This window comes from Papilio xuthus, unplaced genomic scaffold (genome assembly GCF_000836235.2).
Source record: "Papilio xuthus unplaced genomic scaffold, Pxut_1.1 DF828952.1, whole genome shotgun sequence".
Lineage (NCBI taxonomy): Eukaryota > Metazoa > Arthropoda > Insecta > Lepidoptera > Papilionidae > Papilio > Papilio xuthus.
Genome location: NW_013529697.1, coordinates 7916068 through 7929838, shown reverse-complemented (window position 1 = coordinate 7929838; position 13771 = coordinate 7916068). Strand labels below are relative to the sequence as shown.

The window sequence follows — 13771 nt, the reverse complement described above, 5'->3', positions numbered from 1 at the left end:
AGATGGCTCTTAAACAATATAGAATGCAATAAAATAAATCATAATTATTACGGTTATTGTATGAAATTCAATTACTTAATATTAAACCGGTAAATAAGAATATCTTACTAATAATTTATTTAATTAATGAAATAATAAATTTTGCGTAGATATTAATGTAGAAGAAGCGAGAAGGGCTTGTCAGGACTGCGCCAAATGGAGGTCCGTGTCTCTGCCTATCCTTCTGAGTAACGGGCGTCAGTAACATTGTAGTTGTTGTTTTTTTCGATAGATGTACGTCTGTGATATGTAAGTATATAAGTATGTAATATATGTATTGATACAAGATCTATAAAAACGATAGCACATGTGAACAGTTTGATATCATAGCGAAAGAGAACGAGGATGGGAAATAATTTTACTGACTCTTACATAACCTCCTCTCTAACATCAGTGTATATGATTTATATCTTAAGAGTCTTGTTAACTATATATCTAGCTTTACCATTGTTCATGAAGAGTCGAGTGTAAATTTAATGAGATTCAGGACGTTACCATTTCCTTTAATGCATTATACGTACTATAAGATTGATAATTTTGATTGTCTGCTGTTTCTTTAACATAGTATGTTCAAAAATATAAAAAAAAGTAGTTAAGAAACGACTTACTTATAAAATAATCAGGCTACGAACCTTCACTTTTAATGCAAGTTAACACTGACAAACCTACAGTGCGCAATAAGATTTGTTAAAATAACATGAACTTTGATTTATTGTTTAACGATAAACAAAACAAACAACTCAACCTTGAGGTGCAGCGTGAGAAGAATTAACAAAGACACCGCCATCGTTACCAAACAATCCACTAATTAGAGTACAAGAAAATAGTTTTAGTATTTCATTGAAGACGCAACATATCCAGCTTGCAATATTACAACTAATACTTATTTATAAAGTGTTGAAAACTGTCATCACGATTTAACATTCTAGAAATTTCGTGGATAATTAGACAATTGCGATTACAGTATGTGCAGACGCATAGAAAAAAGATTTTCCGTTTCAGATAATGAAATGACAACAATGGTGCGGTTTGCGTAAGTTGTTCGCACGCTGCGGCCGCGAGTGGGGCGATATTTTATATAGGGAGGCAACGGGCGCGGCGCCGCCGTAGCGCCGGCATGCTGCCCCCGTCGGCCTAGCGCCTAGCGCCATGCTGTGTTTGCATCTCGTGTTCGCCGCGTGCCTGGCGGTCACCATAGCAGCCACCTCGCCCGCCGCTACTGATACAACCACCAGCGCTCCCAACAATGCCACGACACACGAAACCTCAACCAACTCCACTAAAGAAATTCTTACCGTCAGCGAAACGGCAGACCCCGGTAAGGTGGAAATCGTAAAACAAATACGACGACTGAACGAGGACGGATCATATACTATCGGGTACGAGGCTGACGACGGCACCTTCAAAATCGAGAGCAGAGATGTCCTCGGGAACGTCAAGGGAACATTTGGATATATCGATCAGGATGGAGAGATAAAACGCGTGACGTATTCGTCGTCCGGCGACACCACCCCCGTCCCGGTAACGACGAGTACGACACCCAGCACGCCCACAATGGTCGTCAGAGTCAACAAGACTATTTCATCGACAACTAGACGACCGTTGGCAACCGTCGTGTACCCCACAAGGAGCGGCATCAGGGAGAGTGCAACTAGAGGAACTGTTATACAGTCTATACCCCGAAGACGGCCAGTGCCTACAAGACCAACGACTAATCTCGATGTTACCACTGAAAAAATAGAAGAGACCACAAGTAATATCTTAAATCTATACAAATCTAGAGAAGAATCTAAGACTAGGACTCAGATTTCGAAACCTACCTCAGCGACAGTCAAGGACGACTTAATTACAAAACAAACGACTACGAATTTACCATCAACAGTGAAGCCGGTCCATGAGCACATCGACGAAGATGAGCCCGAAGCGAACAAAGCGAATACAATACGTCGGGAATTGCCTGGAACTAGCCCCAATCTGCACATGCTGAGTCTGCAGCAATCGGTAGGAGATGATTCCACTGACGTATATGGCGGTCATCAATCTCACGGATCGGTGCGTCCGCTCTTCACTACCACTACTTCGCGACCTAGGATTCTCCCGCTCCATAGCTTGGTCACTGCTCGACAAAAGTTGCAGCGGCACTACCAAGATGCTGCAGAGGAGCAGGAAACAACGGTGGAAGCCAGTACAGGTCGGGTTTTCGATCAACAAAGTGTTGTTACAACGAATCCCGTCCCGGTTGTCCATATACAAACACACAGAGATACAGACGGCAGACTATACCAGGAACCGATTTACCGAAGACCCCAACCCACTGTTCACTTCAGGACCGAGGAATATTTGCGAGACAATCCGGGAGCACCGGTACCTATTGGGAATCAGCGGCCATTTCTTCACTTTGAGTACCCCGAAAAAGTACTGGAGCAACAGATAGAAAAGGAAACGCCCATAGCTCATCCAACTAAAAGCACAGCGGAACCAGTGACGATTCCGTATGATATGAGACCTGTCGGTAGAATTATTCCTATCCCAGTGGACGAGAGAGGTGTTCCTATTCAAGGATACCAAGCCCGATTCGTCAACCCGTACCGATCTACGCCTACACCGGTCGTGTACCAGCAGAGATACGACCCACTCGAAGAAATGAACTCAATACAAGCGCCAGTGAGCACGAGAGATTTAAAACGCCTCCTTCAGATTTTGATACTTCGTCAGAATCGCTTACAATCTCTAATGGATCAGATCGTAGCTCCTGGTCCTCCGTACCAGCCGCTGCCGGTCTACCGGCAGAATATCGACTACAATCGTCACCAGATGGCGCGACGGTACATGGATGAAGATCAATATGACTACAGATACGACCAGCAGCAACAGTACAGGCAAGACGTGTACTCGAATCAGATGAACTACGACAGCAATCTGTACGAGAGCCAGCGGTACGTGCCGAGGAGGAGGCTGTACTCTCGGCCGTACGACGCGACTGGCTCGTCTTCGAATAACATCGAAGAGACGCCAGAGTACTTGCCGGCTGACATCCGCGAGGCGTTACTGCTGAAGATGCTGATGCTGGCCATCAACCCCGACTTCATGCCGACGCCAGCGCCCTCTACCGAGCTGACGACGGCCGCACCCACACGGAAGCAGGTCAGGAACGTGCAGATCCTCGGTGAGGAGGGCTCACAGGCGAAGCCCGTGCATAGACATTAGGTTAGTTCTTTTACTTTTAGGTTTAATTTACAAGTGATATTTTAGTACAATTCTCCAATTTTGTAAATATTTTGTACGATTTTTTAATAAATGTTTTGCTTTAAATTATTTCACTAGTAATCATTTCAATAGACTAAATTTTTTTACGTCACTTAATTATTTTTAAATACTTAATTTGTGAATATACCAAAGATAACAAAATATTAGGCCATCCCATCTCGCAATGAACAAAGGCTCATATATTAGACACAAGTAGTAATCAAAAAAACTAGTGTGGGAGCAACCAGGCCACTGTATTGTTCCACAACATGTCTGTCATTGTTACATGTTGCGTTACAGATTCTTACACATTGATTGTGATTTAATCTCGTCGATCTATTTAGAATTATTTATTACATAACGAAAATTTTGAATACCTATATACCTCTAATTAGAACAAATTTATCCAATGGTAAAAGATTCAATTGTAAATAGTTGAATTAACTTATACACACTACACTTTTACAAGTGTAAGTGCAGTGCACTTTTACACAGTGCATTTTGACAAGACACTGAAGTCATTCTTTTTTTACAATGAACTAAAATGATAAGACTTGATCTAGGTACAATATTAAGAGACGATGTAGCCAAAAGATGGCGTGTGTGATGATCCTGTTTTCGATCTATTTCAAAAGAGTTAAATAATTTGATACTGCTTTAGAACATTGTATTTTTATAAACAAAAAAAGAGTATACTATTGTTTGATAAAATATGTGTTTAGTCAACATAATGAGAAGGGCGACTCTCCCACAGGTGTGTGTAGTCACAAGGCCGTGGGTTACACTACCCGGCCTACAATAGGTAACCTTCACGGTACGAGAACTAAATTGAAGCCAGTAACTCTTAAGTTTCATGCGTTTAAAAATTCATCTTGTGATAAAAGAGGTTTTTGCTATCTTCAACTGTTAGGTCTTGTCAATAATCAGCCCCGAGTTGTTGATGCGTCTCACTTGTTTCTCTTGTTGTAAGTTCAATAGATTAGTTTTGGAGTCCGTCCTTTAAATTGTCTATATACACACAAACTAGTATGACATTATTTAGTTATTATTATTGTGTACTTTCCTTTTTTAACTCTTAAGTACTTGGATGACTGAGCTTTGCTCGGTATTTTTTTTTTCTAATTGTTTTTTGGAAATTATATTTAAGTACGAATTACTAATAAAATCATGAAATATGAATAATATTTTTCGATCTAACCGATATAAAAAGTTAAGTTTATGTTTAAGTTGATTATCGATAAAACACGAATAAAATGACATTTTCTAAAAATGATTCCTAGCTAGATTTATCGCCCCCGAAACCCCCTATATACTAAATTTTATGATAATCGTTGGAGCCGATTCCGAGATTCCAATTATGAATAAATATACAAGAATTGCTCATTTAAAGATATAAGATACATAACCTAAAAGTTTTAGAGGTACTTTTTATTTTGTCAAAGAACAGTTCCAGTACAGACTTATCTCGCGTATACTTAAAAAAAAATCCAACTGTACAAAGTAAATATCCATAGGCTTCTACTCTAAATATAGACAAAGTAAATAACGATCTTGTTGCGTAAGTGAGTGGGAAAACAAGCATATGTGCAAGTAAGAGATCCATTGTTTCAACTGGTTGTATATTGTGGGAATCTGTCCCACGGCCCTCAAACTGCACAATATAAATAGTTGTAGAATATCTAATACACGTTCCTTATTATTTTATTGTATTTGTAAGCTATTAATTGGGAAAAGATATAAAGTACCAAAGTGAGCCGCGGTGGCTCAGGGGTCAAGCACTTGACTTGCAATCTGCAGGTCCTGGGTTCCAATCCCGCCATGTACCAATGTGTTTTTCGATTTCCGATTTACATATGTACATTTATCCTATGTTCTTACGGTGAAGGAAAACACCGTGATGCAACCTGCACACATCTGAGAAGAAGTTCAAAGATATGTGTGAAGTCAACCAACCCGTACTTGGGCAGCGTGGTTTGACTATGGCCTAATTATCTTTAACTTAGGGTAGGCTCCGAGCCCCTCGATGGGGACGTATAGTGAGCTGATGATGATGATGATAAAGTACCACATTCGTCAATTCTTTTCAAAGTGGTTTAGAAGTTACATAGATGAAAAAGATTTAAATTACATGACAATATTTATAAAAACTGTCGATTATTCTACGTCATTAATCGTTGGTTTCTTTGATCATAATCTCTGTTTTAAACATATTCCTGTCATTATCTTTGGCAAAACAGGGATAACATCATGTTATAAAAGGTAATTTTGTTGTCAGAAACCCACGGTTAGTTACCGCATTAATTTGAACATATAGTTATAATTTGAAAACAATAGAATTAAAGTAAGTAGGTCGGGATTTGCAGGAATAATACATGTTTTAAAATAAATAAATTTTAATATTTTTAATATGTGTTTTCACGTTAATTCGTGTGATCAAATGGCAACTAAACAGTTAATATTGTTTTTTTTCAATGAATAGATTGAATAAAAATCTTTAATAATTTTATTTTATAACACAAATACTATTGAGATCCGTTTAAGGTTCTTTTTAATTTCTCTATTTAACTAACAGATACGATTCAAAACAAAATCCAAATTGTTTTTTTATACATACTAATTTATATCATATTTTATTGAGTATTTTCACAGCATTTAACTTTCTTCTTAGTTTTCTTAAAAATGCTACATTTGAACAAACTTATGTTCAATTGTAGAATTTATATAAACCAAAAGATTTCTTTATTGTTTTTAATTAAAAAAGTACACTAAATATTTACAATATAAAAATTCATTAATTCCGAAACTAGTAGGACCCGAAGCTGATATCATGGAGAGGTGCTGAACCTCCTTGGGGTAAGGAGTATTCTTTCAGGAGTTGATCAAGCATGGAAAATGACTGTCGTTGTTGTGGGATCTGGTTCTGTGTTGGGAACCTGGCCGGTGCCTGGTCGAACTGAGAGTTGAACTCTTGAGGCCTGGAGGAGAACTGCTGGGGCTGAGGAGCCGGCCTGAACTCCTGCTTGGGCTTGTATTGTCTCTGCTGGGGCTCTGGATTGAAGAAGTTATCCTGCTCTACTGGTGTTGGTGCTGCACCCGCGAAGAATTGTGGCTGGTGTAATGTAAATAAATTGGATTAAAATAAAATTTTAATGTTCTTATTCAAATCATTATTAATTTAAGTAAAAATGCCCATAGTGATGGAATTAGTCGTATAATCGTCACCTTAAATTTACTTTATTTAATGTACATAATTATTACAGGCTAGCATCCTCAAATCTGTTATAAAATCTATCTACAACACTTTAGTATCTACCAATAAATACTAGGACCTAATAAGACAAAAATGATATGCGTACTTTAGGAGGTGTGGGTGCTGATTGAGGTGCGGGGCGGTACTGTTGTTGGGGCTGCGGAGGTGCCGGGCGGTACTGAGGCTGCGGGGGAGGTGCCGGCCTGTACTGCTGTTGGGGCTGCGGCGGAGGGGCCGGGCGGTACTGCTGCTGGGGCGCGGGGCGGGGTGCGGGACGCGGTGCAGGTGCTGGCTCCTCGTAGTCATAGTCAATAGACTGCGCCTGGGCTGGGGCTCTGTACTGGGATCTGCCACCCTGCTGCACATTGTTTATGATTACTTAACAATTTGCATCTAAAATATTAATCACCTATATTATATGACATTAGCCGTTAAACTTTGTCGCGAATGTGCCGCCCGTATCCCCGTATGTTTCAGTTCATGTAAAATTATCTTCTGCGCTAAGCAATCCGTGCGATGTTCTGAGCCAAGAAGATGTTTAAAAAACAGCAGTACCTGATGCTTGCTGGGCCGTAGTCCTTCATCCCTGGTGGACTCATCTACGAGTGTGGGCGGCGCGACAGTGATGCCCTCACCCGCCGGCTGGAACCCGTATTTGTTGGCGCCGTACTCGATCACACGTAACTGGAATTGACAATAAGCATATTTCAACATTTTTTTAAATTCTATGTAGGGGTTATTACTGGCTTCAAAAGACTTGGGAGTTTCAAATAAAATATTGATTAAGAAGAGACTACTTGCAGTCGTGGTTTAGAATTCTACCATTGGACTATTAGGAACCATATCCTAGGACTGGTTTGAAGTTTAAATAATGGCATTAGTTTAGTTTTATCATCTGATAGATGTCGGACCAATGCAAATGATATTTTTGTTTATTTATATTATACTATGTTACTTTTCTTTAATAAATGAAACCTAAAAACCGATAATACATTAAACATTACTTACTTTACCGGTGTCGTCTTTGTATCCGTATTTGCCTTTAACTTCGCCGGCTTCAGACTTTGTCTCGATTTTGAATGAACCATCGGCGGCTTCATATCCATAAGTATAAGAACCGTCTTCATTGTGCCTAAACAAGAATTCAGACAGAATTAGTTATGGCAGATATCTGTTACTAAATCTATAAGGTTCTTATTTAACGACTAAAAAGCCAATAGCCTAATGGTTAGAGGTACGGATTTCCGATCACGTGGTCGAGACTTCGAATCCTGCCCTTCGACTATTGTCATAAACCATATCCTAGCACAAGCCTAGAGCTTAGTTGGAATGGTAGAAAGAAATATAAGTAAATTCACAAAAATCTGCTAATATTTTAGTTAAAAAAACTTAACGAACCGATTGCTGCAGTTAGTCAGTAAGAACTATTACATAGAACTATATTATGTTAGAAGAGAAAATTAACAAATGTTGTATGTACCTGTTGATCTGTTTGAGTATAGGCACTGGTGTAGAGGTGACCTTGGGCTCCGTGGCGATGTAACGGGGAGCACGGTCCTCCGCGTACTGCGCCAGCGCGCCACACACGCTCAGTAATAACTGGAAACAAATGACAGGATTCTGGTGATAACTTGGACGTGTGATACTAGCATGTTACTATGCTTACATGACAAAATAAAGTACTTATATCAAACAAATATCTATCTATACTACTAAAAAAATTACTGCTAGGGCTTTTATTTAAATTTCGTTATTATATCTCTTTTTTTATCTGGAAAATCTTTACGATTCCCCGAGTTTCACGAGAAAGACTCGGTAAAGCTTTTTATATTAGTATTTAAAAGCGTATCGTAACTTAATTGAATTATACTTAAAAAAATTATAACAAACGTGACTTAAATATTTTTTACTCTAAACATTTACTCCAATTACTAGATTGGTCAAAGTGGACGTGAAACATGGCGAGCGACCTTGCGGTTGCGTACCCACAGAATTATTGTTATATTCGCGAAAATAAACTTAGCCCAAGACATCGACGTTAGCGTATTTTGTAATTATTAAGGCAACCAAATTATATATGTAACTAGCTGTCGCCCGCGACTTCGTTCGCACGGGCTAAAACAGATGTTGGCCGATTCTCAGACCTACTCAATGTGCTCACAAAATTTCATGAAAATCGGTCAAGCCGATTCGGAGAAGAACGAAAATTGTGACACGAGAATTTTATATATATAAGACATTATATCAATTAGTCAATCCGCATAGGACCATCGTAGTGGACTAAAGTCACCAGGGACCTGCATGAGTTGACGCTTAAAGTACGCGTTCTTTTGTCTTCACCGGACACATCGCACGTAAGGCCCAAAACGGATTTTAGTTTGCTTGTATGATTTAACTTAGCGCTGCGGTCTAAACTAAGACATAAGAAAAATAACATGGAGAAACAAATGCAAGCAACATTTTTTACAGTCGACTGTCTCTGCATTGGAATCGTTCGCTTGCAGTACGTCCCTTGTACCATTTACTTCACGCAATGATGAATTTACGTGTCAAATTTCATTCAATTTCCATTCGGTTGCCGCGCTATGACTAGCCGACACAATGGCCACGCGCGAGCACTTACCACGCAATAAATACTACATAAAAAATAGAAGAGGTCAACGATCTCTGATATGCACGAATAAATATATTGTTATATTTAAAGTTACTTAAAAGTTACGTAAATAAACGAGATATTGCATATGTGTTAGAACATTTAATCATCCTGATAAGTATTTGATGTAAAATATAGTTATCTAGTGTTTATTTAGTTTCTTTATAATGGTTTTAAAGTTTGTTCATGACTAAAACTAAATTAGTTGTTCATTAGATTCACGCTACGTTATAAAATGACAAATAAAAAATAAATCTCAAGTTTTGTCTACTTTTGAATCTAATTAGGTTAATATAAATCGTTATCACTAAGCTATTAAAAGTTTTAATAGACTATTACCTAAGTTTCAACTTAAAAATGTGTAACTCACTTAAGCGACAATGTTACCAGATAAAATTTATTGCACGGGACATGCCAATGATTTGAAAGTAAGTCAAGGTCAATAATTATCTAATTTTAAAATAAAACGACCTTTATATTTAATGTCTTAAATGGTATGTCTTTTATTTATTATTTTGGTCTTTTATTTACTCAATAAATTCATTTCTAAGTGTTGAAAAAATTTAAAAAGTATATAACGCAATTTCCTTATTGCAAAAGTGAACCATACACGAAGATCTTCTGAGAATTTATTTTTTATAATTTATTAAAAATGTCGTCAGTAAAATATGACCCATGAAAAAAATAACCTAAATACGTCCTATAATAAGCATTTTATATACCAAATTAATGACAAAATTGCCAAATTACGTATAACATGTTATGAGCAAAAAGTAAGTAACTGTGACGTCATACGCTACGACGTAGCAGTATCATCTCTACATAATTCGTAGCGCTTCGCTGCAACTTCCGTATATATAACGCATAAAAAAATATAAAACCTCTAATGAAGGTATATTAAATTCACTTATTACTGTTTATAGTGGGACGAGATCTGTTCCTCAAGTGTCTATAATTCATACAAAAGGGCGTCGAATCGGAAAGTAGAAATATTTAGAGGCCACGGTCCGGTTGCATGCCGTTCACTAACACTAGAGTGGACATGATATCTGTCACTGTCAGGATAGTCCCGTTTAAATATTTAAAAAATTACAATAATATAGCAAATATCTTTAAATGTTGACAATTAAAGTGTTATTTAACAGGTAAAGCACAAAAGTGGCTAATGGTTATTTCGTTAAATATTTCAATATAATAGTTTTGTAAATTGTGGTTATAGAAATTTAAAATTATTCAGTAAAGCTTATTTAGAAAGTTGTTTTTGTTAATAAAATGACCACATAGAAATCGTATTTGAAAATGAACCAAATAGTTAATTATATCCGATATGGATTAATCCTATAAACTTCTACAATCATGGATACAAGAGTATTTAATTTTTCTGTCAAGTTGTGGCCTCTGTGATATGAATAAAACAAAAAGGAGCGACTCGTTACTGACATGTCGTTACTTTTAAATCGATGCAAACCTTGAAAGTATCAAGTCTATTTGCGCTGATAAAAGCAACTTAATTATCTATAATATTGTATTCATTTCCTATAATTTATTTAAAAAGACACAATAACTTGCTTATAAAAGACTAACTGTCGCCTGCGACACCGTCCGCATGCAATTAAAAAAACTTCAGGAGCCTATGTTTTCTTTCAGAATATGCTATGTGTAAGCCAGATAACATCGAGATACATGCAGGTTTTTTGGATATACCTTCTAATATACATCCATCCATCTAAACATTCGCATTTATAATATTAAGTTAATAGTAAGAATTGATACGATTACATAGGTGTATAGAAATTAAGTCAATTTCAATTAGTATTTAAGATTATTTGAAAAAAAAAGACAAAGATCGTTGTAAACGAAAACTGATTTAAACAAATTAGTATTCGCGGTTGTAACAGTTGACAGGTGGGTAAGAAATTATCACAAGACTTTCGTTGAGGAAGCATCTTTACCATTTTAGCATAAACTAAATTGTTAGTTAATAAATGACATGTTTAATGCTAACCTCTACTCAGGGAGAACTCTGGTATCTATTAAAGTTACACTGCGTATGACATATATCTATATTAAATTAATAAAGAGCTTGAAAACCTTTTCATTATAGTTACTATACCGTCGTCTGGTTACTGTGCAGTTTGACCTACGAGGTATTATCTGCCCACCACGCCTACACACCTAGTCCTTTATCATAAATTGTATGTGTACTACATTGGTTAAGTATAATATATTTCATACAACTTCTAACATTCTGATAAAAAAAGAAACTTTGGTACTTGAATATAATAAACACTTGAATAATAAACTTAATTCCACGATGTGCCAAAGTTTAGTCCGTGATTAAAAAACTTTAAGTCGTTAACTATAAAAATTATTTGCAATAAAAAATATTTCGGCGTCTATTTTGTCTACTTTAACTTAATTAATGATAAGATAAATATAAGTAAATTAATGAATTAGTGCAAAAGTGCATTATAAATGTGAAAATAAAAAGGAACAATTATTCTGCTTGTAACTGTATGTCTTTAAACTATGCAAAATATAGATGATTAAAGTTTTCCATTTGCAATGCAATATTATCATCGTGCAATATTACAATTTCACAAAGGCATTACGTGCAGTGATTGCAACCCACTGACCGACACTCGACACCCCGCACACTCACCGCTGAGCCCTCAAGGCTTAACTATGTATCCAAGCGTAACGATGTGAAAATTAATAAATCCCTTTCCTAATCGTAATTAAATTTAATAGTCGTAGGAAAGTTTATCGTTTAATTTCGGTTGGGAAACATGGAAATGGGTATTGACTATTTGTTACCCAACTATTTGAAAAACAACTTGAGGAAAGCAAAAGAAGACAGAATACAGTCACTATGGGTATCCTGCTCACTCTTTCAGATACAAGAGAGACAACAGTATGTTTTAATACGAGTCTTTTGACAGCCAAAACCGACTATAATATGCAATTTAATCAATCAAACTTCAAACGTGAACCGTGGTATTTCTATTAATATATATTTTGTCTTTGTTTTTTTCAAAGAGAATGAATGGGACGATAGTATTGTTTTTACACAATGGAAACTCACATCCTATAAGTTGAATGCAAACGTAGATTGACCACTATTTATAAATATATGAACTATATTCTATCACTATGTCATCACAAGCGTTTACTTCGCACAACACTTTAATTAACACACACTAAGGCAACCAGTGACGTCACTTGAGTATCACACGCACACATTAACTATTAGAAAGTAAAACTAATGCGGAAAATTCACTTGACTTTGCTATAAAAGGTCATTGTATTAATGTCATAAAAACTGGCACGTTACACAAAATTACGATATATTTAAATATAAAGCTATCACTTAATAATAATTAAAACAAAAATAGAGCAAATTCGTAAGCTTAGAGTAATAATTTTTATTTAATATTTAACCTTTTTTGTAGATTTTTTTTATTAAAACTTAAAAAAACAGTAAAATTCGAAATTCAAAAACAACCATTAGAAATAAGACAAATAAAAATTTAAATATTAAAATATTGATAAAAATGACTACTCTATTTCCTGATAATAATTTGACATTTTTATATGTTTATTTAATAATATTATCACGTACCAAAGTGGCGAGCGGCGTCATATCGTCAAATCAGAGGCGCGGCGCTTGTGCACTCCACTTTTATACTGCCGGGAAACCTTTCACTGAACACCTTTATCATATTTTTTTCGGCAAAGGGGATGACGATTGTATCCTTTAGTTACTGTAGTTACTTATCTTTTAGTTACTGTATTAACTATCGAGTACTAATAGTAAAATTAATGATATTTGCCGAATTAGATGCAGTAGCACACACATTTGTATTTGAGAAGTCAGGGGTTAAACGGGGAAGAGGGTAAAGATAAAAAACACCCTTTTATGATGATCAACGCACCACCGCTATCCAACACTTTTAGTTTATTGTAGCAGAAAATTTGACAGATTTAATTGCCTATTTTTATTTAAATGTAACTCAAAGGAATAATTTATACCAAAAATATAAGTAAGTAATAATTTTAGATTTACGTTTGAAGGTACAGTATCCCGAAAATGTGACATTTTTGCTTGAAAAGATTGCAACCTGTGACTTGCATTGTAAGTTTGTAACCACTCAGCTTTCACCGCTCTTTGTGCTTTATGAGTACAAATTATTGTTGCGTACGTAAAGTTTTATTATGCTATTTCAAAATTATATAAAGTAACGATAAAGCAAAAGTATATTGAACTGCGACAATTCAACGATTGGAAATTGTTGAAATCTTTTGAAACAATTTCGCAATTAATTCTCTTTTCTACACATATTGATAGAACAAGTTTGAAATAAATATATTAATACTCTTACATATTTATTACTGTTTTATTTATTTCTCACACTAGTTTATGCTCGCACTCCGTCCGCGTGAAATTAAAAAAAAACTTAATTGTGTTCTTCCAGATTATGTTCTACATGTATGCCAAAATTTCATCGACGAGAAACCTTCACACATCAATCCACCCGTCGATCTAAACTTTCGCATTTATAATGTAAGAAGTAAGATTTCAT

General features: G+C 36.1%; 2 protein-coding genes across 4 annotated transcripts; one reads left to right on the top strand and one right to left on the bottom strand.

The window, feature by feature from the left end:
• The first annotated feature begins 1155 nt into the window (after window positions 1–1155).
• LOC106124707 (uncharacterized) lies at window positions 1156–3301 on the top strand. Its single transcript, XM_013321630.1, has one exon. It carries the CDS (start codon window positions 1189–1191, stop codon window positions 3244–3246), a length of 2058 nt encoding a protein of 685 aa, XP_013177084.1. The 5' UTR covers window positions 1156–1188; the 3' UTR covers window positions 3247–3301.
• A 2359-nt stretch (window positions 3302–5660) lies between these two features.
• On the bottom strand, window positions 5661–12870 carry CPR54 (cuticular protein RR-1 motif 54). 3 transcript variants are annotated; one of them, NM_001312318.1, is given in 7 exon segments: window positions 5661–6394; window positions 6642–6683; window positions 6717–6893; window positions 7091–7219; window positions 7544–7667; window positions 8016–8134; window positions 12811–12835. In NM_001312318.1, coding segments are annotated over 7 exon segments (918 nt in total). In that variant the 5' UTR covers window positions 12832–12835; the 3' UTR covers window positions 5661–6088.
• Window positions 12871–13771: the final 901 nt, after the last annotated feature.

Bases quoted from the DNA above. Each gene is read 5' to 3' on its own strand.
- LOC106124707 (XM_013321630.1), top strand. From the start codon at position 1,189: ATGCTGTGTTTGCATCTCGTGTTCGCCGCGTGCCTGGCGGTCACCATA.
- CPR54 (XM_013321071.1), bottom strand. From the start codon at position 12,831: ATGACGCCGCTCGCCACTTTG. The intron at 8,135-12,810 runs GTACGTGATAAT...ATTTGTTTCCAG, and splicing joins TGACGCCGCTCGCCACTTTG to TTATTACTGAGCGTGTGTGG. The intron at 6,894-7,090 runs GTACTGCTGTTT...AACAATGTGCAG, and splicing joins TACGGCCCAGCAAGCATCAG to CAGGGTGGCAGATCCCAGTA.